The following is a 12,078-nucleotide window of genomic DNA, read 5'->3' on the forward strand; positions in this document are numbered from 1 at the left end:
TGAGTCCTGGGGCCTGGGGGCCGGGGCTGCCCGGGGAACACGAGAGCTGTGTGCGGTGCATTCTCGGCCTGAGCAGCCTGACACACACCGGGCAGCGGCTTCATAGGTGGAGGGGGCTTCACTCTGAAGAGTGTGGATTAATTTAGAAATTGGACAAAATGAGATAACTTGTAAAAAAGAACTGAACGTTTCAGACACTGTATATTCTAGCTTGACAGGGGAAGACTGATACTGTATCATATAAATAGTGACATCTTGTGCCCTCAGTCCCCTGATCTTATTGGCAGTCCATGGAATTTTTCTCATCCAACACCTAGCATAATGCGTGACACACAGTAGGTTTTTAGTGTTTGCTGAGTGAATGCCCTGAGGGCTCCTGGATCTGAGCAGCCTCCAAAGGCTTTCGAAGCTGTTAGGTACACTCATAGCTTTACGACTCCAGAGTAGTAACGTGCTCCGTGGGGTTCCCATCCCCACTGCTTACCTACATTGTCATTTACACCTGTACTGTCTGCATAGAGCCCGGTTTCCTGTCTCTCCAGAACCATGATCCAATGTCAAGTAAAGAGACTTAGGTTTGGAGGGAAGGGCATGTCCCTAATAGAGGACGGTGATAAATGACGGCAGCTCTTGCTTAGCACGGTATATGATTTAGCTTCTTTTTTGGTCTACATTTGTAGTATACTGTGGAAAATAAATCACGGGCTTTCACTAAAATTGGTGTAGAATGGGACCAAGCCGCTGGAACTGCTACCAGTACAGTCCCTGCCGAGAGAGCTTCTGCTGCTGGATACAGCAGCCTCACTGGCCAAATCGCAGGCTTCCAGAATTCTCCGCTGGATGGAATATGAGTCAAATGTGGGACCAGGGGGGTTTTATAAAAGCGTTGAGCTAATAGTTATAGGAAATGTATTTTCTTCCACAGATTTCTTCTGGGAAAACATAAAGCTGCCACTGAAGTTTATATTGAAGCCGCTAAACTTAACCAGAAAGATTGGGTAAGGAGGGAAATTTAAGTTCTTTGTTATTAGTAACATGCTGACGGTTCCCCTCATCATAGGGCTGTCTTCTTACCGAATTCTTACATGCCAAAAATGTCTGTTTTATCCTCACACTTGATCGATTTGGCTAGGGGTAAGATCAAAACTCCTGTTTCCACTTAACTTAGGAGGCACTGCTATGTGGTTTTCTGGCAGTGAGTGTTGCTGAGGAGCCGGCTGTTACCAGTCTGATTCCTGCTGACAGCCCCACTTCTCCTCTAGACGTGTTCGCCTTTCTCTAAAGCTACCTTAAATAAAGGGAGACTTAAAAAAGGAAATTCAAGAGATTCTGTAGAACTTCAGATCAGGAAATCCAGGCTGCAGTGAACTTGAACTGGAAAGCTGTCAGCAAACAAGGTAGTAGCTACTCTGCATTTGTTTCATTTCTTTCTTTCTGTAGATCAGCAGTTGGCAAGTTTTTTGTAAAGGGCCACTTAGTAAATATTTTAAGCTTTGTGGCTTCATATAGTCTCTGTTGCAGCTACTGAACTCTGAAGTTCTAGTGTGAAAGAGCCATAGCCAATACCAGTGCAACTTTATTTACCAGAAAAGGCAGAAGACAGATGTGGTCTGTGGGCCTTAGTTTGCTGACCTGCTGTCTGCATCTGCAGCCTGACTCTTACGTAGATTCCATCATAGTGCCCTCTAGATGGCGCTGTCAGTCCCCAAGTCACATCATCTAGTGAATTGCTAGATTCCTGGGAAAAGGATCTGATTGACATATAACAGGGGTGCCAAAAAAATGTATACATATGACTTGTATTTATCTGTTGTTATTGGTATATATTAAGTATTACAATTTTAATACAGTTTTTTCCTTTCTTAAAATGTGTATACATTTTTTTGGCGCCCTCTGTATATTCTTATGGTGGGGCAGGGGCTGTGGGTAGTCTCTTCTGAGAAGAGGGCACCAAGAATGTGAGCAGTGGGCAGCTCTTAGAGTAAAAAGGGATGGGGATGGGCTGGGTATGTACCCCAAGCTACCACGTAGACTCAGGATCATGTGTTTCTTCTGCTTTTATCTCATAATCTGTGGGGTTTTAATTAAGGAATCCCTCTTGTAGAATTAAATGTATTTGAGTATGAAATCTAGTAAACTAACTGAAGTGCGCATGTTTTAAAGTTTAAACTCCTGAACAGTAACAATATCTAGATGCCTGTTGTTTCGCTGACAGGGTGGAATTCGCACCTAAGCTGTTTTCCTTTCTTTTGTGTGTAGGAGATCTGTCATAACCTAGGAGTTTGCTACATTTATCTGAAACAGTTCAACAAGGTAACTTACAGAAGTGCCGGTGGCAGTTGAGTGGTTGACTGGGGATTTCAGTCATTTTGTATATTCCTAGTGCTGGCAGACATCTCTGGAAGTGAAAATTGAAAGTGCCATATACATTTATCCCCATTTTTATTCTCATTTGTCATTATCCATCTGGGTTTTTTCTGCTTTTAACAAGAAAATGAAAAATTCTAGAAATATTATGGAGGAATAGCAATCTATTTGCTTTTCTCCTCTCTTCTTTTTCTCCTTTCCCAGTTTAATTTCCAGTATAGGAACAAATGTTCTGTAAAACTTAGATATCAAAAAAGTGCACCCTTCAGTCTTAAAAGTGTAATCATGACCATGTGAGTTCTCTTGTGCTCTGACAGTGACTGATTTTAGTTTTTAAGGTCGTTGGAAATGAACTTTGAAAGTTCTAAGTGTATCTGATTTCTGAGCGTTTCAGTGTTTAAGGTTATCCATGTGAGAATGTATTTCATTGTGATGAAGCTGTAAGCTCTAAGGCCCTCCGATCAGATAAAGCGTTGGAGCTTCCGTGGTACTCAGAGAAAAACGTGTATGAGGATGTCCTCATTGCGGTGCGGGCTGAATTACTGAGCGGTGTGACTGTTCCCACAGTGGGGGTGGGTAGAGTCCCCTTCACAGGCTTCCACTTAGTGGTTGTGAAGTTTTCTTTTCTCCCGTGCCGACAGCACTGAGAATCTGAGTTGGTTAATACCCATTTGACAATGTTTAATCTATATCAGTTGCAAACTGATGCAACCTAATATGTCCCTCAGGGGTGTGAAAAAAAATTTGTACATCAACAGTTAAGGTGTGAAAGTAACTTTTTCTCCTATAAGATATATAATAAATAAAATATATAAATAAAAATGTATATGTGTCGTGGGTCCCTTAGGTTTCCTGGGCAGATCTACAGTGTTCTGTACTTGGTTAAGAGGAGCTTTATCTCTCCAGAGGCTAGTCTGAGCCAAGCACATTTCTGTTACCGGGATTATTCTGAGCAGAGAGTAGGACTGGTCTTTGGTCAGATCTGCCCTGAGGAGGAGAATTATATTGAGATTTTACTGTAAAGCTAACAGCAAATGCAGTACTTGACATTTATGTAAATACCTGTTGAATCAGTGAGTGACTAAACAAAGCCCTTTCGAGCATCTACGAGGAAGGATAACGGCTCCTACAGAGCCGGGTGTTTGTTTTGTTCGCTCCAAGACACCTATGTAGCACCTAGAACAACAGGCACTCGATGAGTGCATGTTGAGTGAGTAAATGAGAGCGGTCCATTCATTCATTCAGCAGAACATTGGTGAGGAACATGCAGTCCACCTGGGGCAGGCTGTGCAGCTGGGCAGTGGCGCAGCTGACGTCAGGGTCAGGGCAGAACCGAGCACTATGCTGTGAGGTCCCTTTTGACTTGAAGAGTGTGAGCCATGGCTATGGTTATCGAGGAGTAGAAGACACTCAGACAGGCTCGTCGTCTTGTATAAACTCTTCCAAGGGGCTCTGCAGGCAGATACCCCTGCTGTCAGCTGTCCTGTCAGCAAGTACGGTTGGGACATGTTTTCGTTTGGGGGCAGTGTGGGCTGTTTGCTGGAACGTGATGTTCCCACGTTAGTACAGCAGGAGCTCTGCTTGCACTGTGGCCATACAGAGCCACTGGCCTTCGTGGTAGTGACCTGGTTCTGTTTCCTTCCCCAACCTGTCAGGCACAGGAGCAGCTGCAGAGTGCACTGCACCTTAACAGGCACGACCTGACCTACGTGATGCTGGGGAGGATCCACCTGCTGGAGGGAGACGTGGACAAGGCCATCGAGATCTACAGGAAAGCAGTGGAGTAAGTGTGTGTTTCCTGTCGGGCAAGGAGAGGCTAAAAATAACAGGACAGATACATGAACTCCCAAGGCTAAGAATATGTGTGCCTGGTACTAGCTGTGTGAATTAAAGGTTAGCTAAGGTTACGAGCTCCCAGTGGCTGAAATAAGCAAGGCTTGTGTTTCTTTCTTACCTACTGGTATGGCTGGTCTCGCCCATCTGGGCAGTGCTGCTTTGCAGGGCCCATCAGGTACCCAGGTTCCATTGCTTAGGTTGTCCTCACCTGCAGGGGTGAAGCTGACATACTGTAGCATCGACGTTCCACGCTGTGGTGGGGGAGGTGGTACAGGAAAGCACGTGCTGAGTCAGCAGCTCCTGGTATTTTAAATGGCCCAGAAGTTACACACATCGTTCCTGCTCCCATTCCATGGTTCGAAATTAGCAACATGGCCACAGCTAGCTGCAAGGGAAATGGGTACATGTGCTCAGGAGGAAACTCTTACTAGCATGAGCCCAATATCTTGTTTTTCTGAAACATCATTGGGGAGGCCAAACCCTATTGATGATGGAGCTAAATGCTTTCCCAGGATGGTGTTCCGTGTTTCCTCCCTAGGGACACATGCTAGCTTGCCTTTTCTGTGTAGGGTCTTGTCTTGTTTTAAGTGGAGTAGCTGTAGCAAAATGCTTTAGTGTCTCATTTGTTTGGTCACTTAACAGAATGCCTGGTGACAGGTAATTAGACTATAAATGAAACTTAATTGCCTTTGTCTTCTACCATGGCAATGTAGTAACTTTTCTGGTTATATCAGTCACAACCCAGCTTTCTGAATTTTCTTTAGTCGCATTTTGAGTCTAAAAACATAAAAGTCTCTTGGTTTGTTAAGCTACAAGAGAGACTTTTGTTGTCGAGAGTCTAAGTTTATGTGGACAAGTAGGATAGGTTAAGTTTCTCTGGGGCCAGTGGAAGCCTGATCCCTGGTCCCTGCCTTCTAGGAGATGAGCTCCCATAAATATGCAGGGTAACATTATTCCAGTGACTGGTCAAGGACTTAAGTCACACAAATTCCCAAGGGAGAAAAGGGGACAGCTGAGTGTTTGGAGTCTCATGGCGAATGTAGAGACCCACAGCTTGGAGATAGCAGTTATGTTTTGGTGGGGGGATGGGTGCTGCCAGAATCGTGGAAGTTACTTGGTCTGGGGGAGGGAGGTGATCAAAATGGATATTATTATGGCAGTGAGTGAAGGGCAAACACTCTGTTGAACTGAGGAAGCTGTGTTTAGCCAGCTAAGGCTCCCGGCCAGGGCTTTGGCCCCTCTGGTTCTGGTCTCCCCATAGGAACGCGTGCCCTACCTCATTCCTTAGAAGCAGGAGACTCGTTCTTCACTTTTGGCATTTTTGCTGTTGAAACTGCCTGATGAGCCTGTAGTCAGATCATCTCAGCTCGGTGTTACTTTGGTTCTGTAACGAAGAAATATCAGAGAGGGGTTGGGAAAGCAGATAGTCTTTTACTTAAGCCAGTGCTTACTCCCCAAAGCCAATGGCTGATTCTTTCCTGGAGCTAGTATGCATCTTCCTTCTGTTGTTTAGTTGGGCTGTTTAGTGTGGCTTTTTGTTTAATGTGGAAGCATTCAGGCCCTTGGGATCCAAGATTACACAGAAAAAAGTATGCAAGCTGCCATTGTGAGTACAGTGAGAACAGAAAAAAAGAAATACCCCATAAAAGTGAACTGGCTAAAACTGTGTGCTCTAGACTGACTTGGTTGATAAAGAATTGTTCTTCATTCTATCAGTGTAATCAAGACAGTCACACAAAATATTCCATAGGTTCTTTCTCAGGAGCTAAGAAAAGGTCCAGAAAAGGGGTCTCGATTCTAAGAGCCATTTCTTTCTTGCTGGGCAGTCATCCGTGTAGCCGGGGTTGAGATGACCTACTCTTGGAGGCAATCCCCAGATCACCTGCGGGGGTCCCGTGGGGAGTGGGCAGCGGTAGCCTGTCAGTTGCTGCACAGCTGTGTCCCCCAGACATACCTGGCTTCCCTCTGAGCAGCTCTGTGTTCCTCTCTGTGTCGTAGGTTCTCACCAGAAAATACAGAACTTCTTACAACCTTAGGATTACTCTACTTACAGGTAAGGAGAACTCAACTCATTCGTGCACTGATGTCAGAAATGCTTTGGGGTTCGTGTGTATTGTGGTTTCGCTGCATTTTGATTTTACTTTAACTCCTGTCACTAAAGGTCCTTTGAAGCACATGAACCTCTCACTGCATTGTCTGTTCTTCTCTGTTACAGAAATTCACTTACTTTTCTGCATTCAAATCAAAAGCAGATCTACTTGAGTTTAGTGCAGTTACGATTCTTAAAGGAAAGAGCATCTATGAGAAATCACTGGTCAGGGCAGCTGGCGTTGTGCTGTGGGGGAGAGACGCTGACACAAGTTAGCACTGTTAGGCTGTGGGCTAAGGCCGCGTCTGCTGTCCCTTCTCCCCAGCCAGGTCCCATCGGAAAGAGAAAGTGACTCATTGTGTAGAGTAAGAAGCCTCCCTCCACACTCCTGAGCGTGACTGGCATTCTTTCAGCTCCATCATTTCTCCGTATCAGCCTGAGGACTGGCCCGGGGAGGGGCCCCTACCACCCAGTCTTCCCTCAGCTCCCCAGTTTCCTTGCTCAGCTGCTCCTGCCTCCAGCGGTGCCTCTTTGGAAGCCTTGCTGTGTGTTTCCTTTTTGTCTAAAAGGAATCAGGAGCTTAACCCTGGCCCTGCTTGGCTTTGGCCTGGGAGGTTGGCCCACCCGGGGAGCAGATGAGGCTGACTAGCCCATTTCCTGCCACAAGACAGTGTGGGGCCGCAGTGTGGCAGAGATGGTTCCTGCAGATAGATACTTTGATCTCATCAGGGGACAAAATCTGCAAAATGGGGGGACTTCTGGTTTTCTTTTTCTATCAGTAGCTCTTTTTTTGTCAGGAGAACTCAGAAAAGTCAGGGTGTGATTGGCCAGACTCCTTAACTGCCATGTCCCCGCTGATACAGTTCTCTGGTTTGCTTCTTCTCCAAGCTCGGCATTTACCAGAAGGCATTTGAACACCTTGGAAACGCACTGACTTATGATCCTACCAACTACCAGGTACTGCAGGCTGCCCAGCCCCAAGCCTTCGCACTCGTGGTCCCGGCGCCCCTTGAGGTGACCTGGCCCTGTAAAGAAAGTACCTTTCCTTAGAGAAATTATAAATAAGCATGGCTTTTGTTATTTGAAAATATTGTAAAGTATTGGTGCTCTGCTTCTTATTTTCCAAAAGAGCATATTTGTTTACAACATGCCTGTAACTTACGCAGAAAGTGAAACTGTCATGCTGGTAAAGTTTTATGTGTTATTTAGGAAATTAGCAAAGCCTCCACAGCTACTGTCAAAGTCATTCTGGTGGAATGGCTTCTAGATTCCTAATGCATTTGCAGTGACAACTCTTGTCCAGATACGACGTAGGCATGAGAAGGTCATCAAGTAGATGATGAGTGTCATTGAGGAAGATGCTGCAGGACAGGCTGAGAAGGACACAGACTCAGGCCGGTGTGGGAGTCGCATGGGCCTGGCTCCGTCAGCCCACCTCCCTCCCCCGACACCCTACCTTAGAGACATGGCAGGGCTGGAGTGGTGTAGCCTAAAGCTGACTCACCTCGGTCCTGCGGCAGGAGGAGCTGCCACTTCAGTGGCAAAGAGAGCAGCATTTGAGTTGTCTGGAGCGCTTGGAGTATCAAGTAGGGGCCGCAGGGGACAGATCAAAGGCGGTTTTTATTCAAGGGCTCTGATGCTTAGAAATCCTGATTTCCCCGGCCAGATGTAGGAGACGAATGATCTGGGTAAAGTCAGCCACATCGTACCTTTCTCTGTGCTCTGAGAGCCGCAGTGTGGGCTGCAGAGCTTTGTTGCAGTAGTTTGACGCTATTACATATGGGCGTGTCCCCAAAAGCATTTGACAGTCCCGTCTCGCTGTTGTCCACCCTCAGCAAGGCTCCTTACTGCCCCGTCCGTTGGGTGATAACTCTGACCAGTCCTCCACGTCTTCTGCTTCCAGGCCCTCCTGGCAGCCGGCAGCATGATGCAGGCCCATGGAGACTTCGACGTTGCCCTCACCAAATACAGAGTTGTGGCTTGTGCCGTTCCAGAAAGCCCTCCACTCTGGAATAACATTGGAATGTGTTTCTTTGGCAAGAAGAAATACGTAGCAGTGGGTATCTTCTGGACTCCCTGTGTGTGGGCGTGTGTGCAGGTACGGGGTCCGCCCTGCGTGCCCAGCCTCACTGAGTGCCCCCCTCTCCTGCAGGCTATCAGCTGCCTCAAACGAGCCAACTACCTGGCACCCTTCGATTGGAAGATTCTCTATAATTTGGGCCTTGTCCATTTGACCATGCAGCAGTATGCATCAGCTTTCCATTTTCTCAGTGCAGCCATCAACTTCCAGCCAAAGATGGGGGAGCTGTACATGCTGTTGGCTGGTAAGAGGCATTTACGTGGAGAACCTCCAAAGCCTGCAGTGAGGGAAAGTGAGTCAGTGTCACTGGAGGCCAGTAGTTACATGTCCCTTCTGTGGAATCTGGATTACTGTCCTAGACCTTGAAAAAAACGTGAAAAAAAAAATACGATGACAGAGCACTTGGTTGCTTCTAACTTGGGAGAATTTTGCTCAGAGACCAACAGATTAAGTCAAGATCATCCCTAGTCCACCTGTTACCAAATATTTCCCCAGGATGACCATTTATTTATATACTGAGTCCAGCTAAGTTCCAGGTGTCACTGAGTGTTAGAGCTGGGGCTTCAGGAAGGGTGCTGCCTCCACTTACTAGAGAAACTCGGAGGCTTGGTGAGAGGATTACATGATTAAATAACCAATGAGTATTAACTATTGGTTCTGTTGTCATTATAGATTGGTCTGTTATATTAATGCTATAGTTACTGTAATGTAACAGTAATGACTAAGTGTTCTTTCTGAGGGATAGTTCTCCATATACTAAACTTACTAAATGTTAAGCCCAAAAGCAGTTTCCATGTTCTCATTGACACTGGTCTTCAGGTGCTTTTTTTTTGGGTCGTTATTGTAGGGTTCATATTTATAAGAGAAAGGCTGAAAAACCAAATCGAGTGCTGGTTATTTGGGGGTTGCCCAAATACAGAGTAGCCTGGTTCTAACGGGGATGGAATGTCAGCCAGTGGCCACGCTTTAAGGCGCACGCAGTGTTACAAAGTAGGGATGCCCCCCTCGTCCTTCAGAGCTTCCAAAGGACAAGCTGCAGCTCAGTAGCAGAGTGGCCGTGGAGCCCCCGGAACCGAGGCTTGCAGCCATGAAACTGCACACTGTGCCCAGCCGTTAGCAGGCACGAACGTCACAGGGTGCGGTGGGAGGTGTCAGGAAAGGTCGTTTGGGGTCAGATTACGGAGGGCCATGAGTAGGCAGACATCCAGCGGCCGTCTTTTCCCAGCTGTATTCCTAGGTCTCCTCGTAAGTGTCTGGAAGAACTGAGTGCGCGTTGGTGGGGACGCGGAGTGGGCAGAGCTTCCAGAGCAGCTCTCTTACTGTTTTTTTATAGATCAGTCTTCCAGAAAATACTGATTAAAAGGGTGAGAGTGTTCTTAAAGCTAACGCGTACAGGTGGTGGAGGACCCGCAAGGATTCTTAAGCAGTATAATGAGTGACATGGTCAGGTTTGTGTGTAAGTCAGCGAGCAACCTGGCAGCATCGTAGCAAGTGGGGGAGGCAGATTGGGACCCCGCCGTAGCCTGAAACGACTTGGGCCTGAACAAGGGCAGTGGTGACAAGAAACTGCAGAAAATGGGATTCACAGAACTTGGCAACTGACTAACTGTGGAGAGGGGACTGATGAAGACGACATCAGGTACCTACGCTGAGCAGCTGGGTAGGTAGGTGGTGGTGCCAGGAGCTGACAGGGCAAAGGAGTTCAGTTTGGGTGCTGAATGAACTGTGGTCTTGAAACACCCCTTTCGCTTTCTAAGCTGGGCTTTCCAGCCGCAGTGCTCCCTCTTTGTTGCAGTGGCTCTGACCAACCTGGATGATACAGAGAACGCCAAGAGAGCCTACGCAGAAGCAGCCCGCCTGGACCAGTAAGCCGCTCCCTGGGGAGGGGGGCTGGGGCCGCCTGGCCTTTCCCAGCTGCCAGGTGGCGCCACAGCTACGGTGTGGCCTGACCCGCCCAGGGGCTCGCTCTCCGCGGCCGGCGCACAGCGGCTGTGTGTCAGGATGTAGTACAAAGCATGCAGTGCTCCCCAGGGACCCACACTGGCAATTTCTGATGTTTCTGGCGCCAGTTTAGCAGTCAGGAGGCCAGAGTCACAGCCGGCAGTGGGCTCGGGCGGCTGATAGCCATGGGCCAGCTGGGCTGTCAGACGGGGCTCTGAGCTCCTTGAAGATAACTTGCCTGTGGGGATTGATTCCCTGGCCTGGGCCCGCCCCAGTGGTCTCTGCTGAGGGCTGCGACGGCACGCTAGCCCAATCCCTGCTTTGCAGGTGGGGTAGTTAATTCTTGAGGCTTCTGCACAGGTCCACACATGTGTTCCCACCTTGCTGCAGCATGGAGACATGTCTACGTAATCAGTTTTGTTTTTGTGTAATGAGGATCTCCACATGAGCCTTTGTGGCAAAGCCGAGGGTGCATAGCACCTGTCTGTCTGCCGCAGGGGTAACCCGTTAGTCAACCTGAACTACGCAGTGCTGCTGTACAACCAGGGTGAGAAGAGGGGTGCCCTGGCCCAGTACCAGGAGGTGGAGAGGAAGGTCGGCCTGCTCAAGGACAGGAGCGCTCTGGAGTTTGACTCGGAGGTACGTCTTATGTTAGTTCCCAGGAGTCAGAAGCAAGCTGTCAGGAGACTTTTTGAATGAAGCCTAAATCATCCAAATATGACATAGGCTCATGCCTCTTTGTGCTTTGCTGTTCCTGGCAGCATGATTTACTCAACTAGTAACAGCCTGAGAAAAAAACTTCCCTAGAAGAAACTACTGTACTAAGGAAATGCAGGCCTACTGAGTTATCTATTACTGATAACAGTGCATCTGAGCTGAGGTCTGTCTCTGTAGCTTCCTCCCACTTCTGCAGCAAAGCTGGAGGTTGGCCCAGTAACGCCCTGAACTTGACTTACTGGGTTTGAGGTCCTGTATGAACCCCCTCGCACCCACTAAGGGCGATCTGTGTTCTCTGATGTGAGAATGATTTCCTTGCAGTAAGTATTCCCTCCCTCAGGGGCTAGTTCCAGAAGACGCGATCTCAGCTGAATCCCCTGCTGGCAGGCCTAGGAGGAGGCAGCTTGTCTTTGTTGGTCAGACCTTGACTCTTCTCTTCTTCCCATGTGGGCACAAGATGGTGGAGACAGCTCAGAAGTTGGGAGCTGCTCTCCAGGTTGGGGAGGCACTGGTCTGGACTAAACCAGTGAAAGATCCCACATCAAAGCACCGGACCACTTCAAGCAGCAAAGCTGCCAGTTCTCAGCAGCCTCTGGGCTCTAATCAAGCTCTAGGACAGGCGATGTCTTCAGCAGCTGCATGCAGGACGCTCCTGTCAGGTAGGAGGCTACACACAGTGCCCTGAAGACTGAGTGGGTGCAGCCACGTGTGCCACTCTGGATGAAGCCTACACTTTTCAGACTCAGAACACGTCTAGAACATGTCCAGAGGGGTGGCCAAATTGGCACCTGCTTCTTTAAGACAAGATGTGTATTAGGTAACAGCTACTGCAGGCTTAGTTGGATGGTTAGTACACTGGGTCTTTATAATGTTCAAGTTCAGGAACCTACTACAGTACCTTGTTATGTAGTCTTACTGTAGTTTTCACTGCCTTATAAGCCGGTGTGGTGCAGGTGATTAAAGATTTTTCAGTGAGTCACTGAAGGCAGATTTGACTGTTGCTTTATTTCTTCAGTTATGGTCTAGCTTCATAGCTGCAAAGATACAC

The 12,078-nt window shown here is 47.8% G+C and overlaps 1 protein-coding gene and 1 long non-coding RNA gene across 18 annotated transcripts in view; one reads left to right on the forward strand and one right to left on the reverse strand.

Moving 5' to 3' along the window:
- BBS4 (Bardet-Biedl syndrome 4) overlaps positions 1 to 12,078 on the forward strand; it is a 55,160-nt gene that overhangs the window by 27,384 nt on the left and 15,698 nt on the right. For 7 of the 17 annotated variants that reach the window (XM_074328236.1, XM_074328237.1, XM_074328241.1 and 4 more), the window contains 10 exons: positions 926 to 998; positions 2,260 to 2,313; positions 4,023 to 4,150; positions 6,202 to 6,256; positions 7,181 to 7,249; positions 8,196 to 8,348; positions 8,445 to 8,616; positions 10,168 to 10,237; positions 10,811 to 10,952; positions 11,488 to 11,689. In XM_074328236.1, coding sequence (XP_074184337.1) covers positions 926 to 998; positions 2,260 to 2,313; positions 4,023 to 4,150; positions 6,202 to 6,256; positions 7,181 to 7,249; positions 8,196 to 8,348; positions 8,445 to 8,616; positions 10,168 to 10,237; positions 10,811 to 10,952; positions 11,488 to 11,689 — 1,118 coding nt within the window. Of the gene's footprint in view, positions 1 to 925; positions 999 to 1,211; positions 1,398 to 2,259; positions 2,314 to 4,022; positions 4,151 to 6,201; positions 6,257 to 7,180; positions 7,250 to 8,195; positions 8,349 to 8,444; positions 8,617 to 10,167; positions 10,238 to 10,810; positions 10,953 to 11,370; positions 11,690 to 12,078 lie in introns of those variants that run through there. The other 10 variants (XR_002137728.2, XR_012494860.1, XM_074328234.1 and 7 more) reach the window with 5 other exon arrangements.
- On the reverse strand, positions 10 to 5,697 carry LOC141570633 (uncharacterized). The gene is made up of 3 exons (XR_012494861.1): positions 5,480 to 5,697; positions 4,322 to 4,588; positions 10 to 123 (listed from the first exon to the last, which is right to left on the reverse strand). It is a non-coding gene; the product is annotated as an uncharacterized LOC141570633 (long non-coding RNA).

Source organism: Rhinolophus sinicus, linkage group LG03 (assembly GCF_036562045.2).
Source record: "Rhinolophus sinicus isolate RSC01 linkage group LG03, ASM3656204v1, whole genome shotgun sequence".
NCBI classification, from domain to species: Eukaryota; Metazoa; Chordata; class Mammalia; order Chiroptera; family Rhinolophidae; genus Rhinolophus; species Rhinolophus sinicus.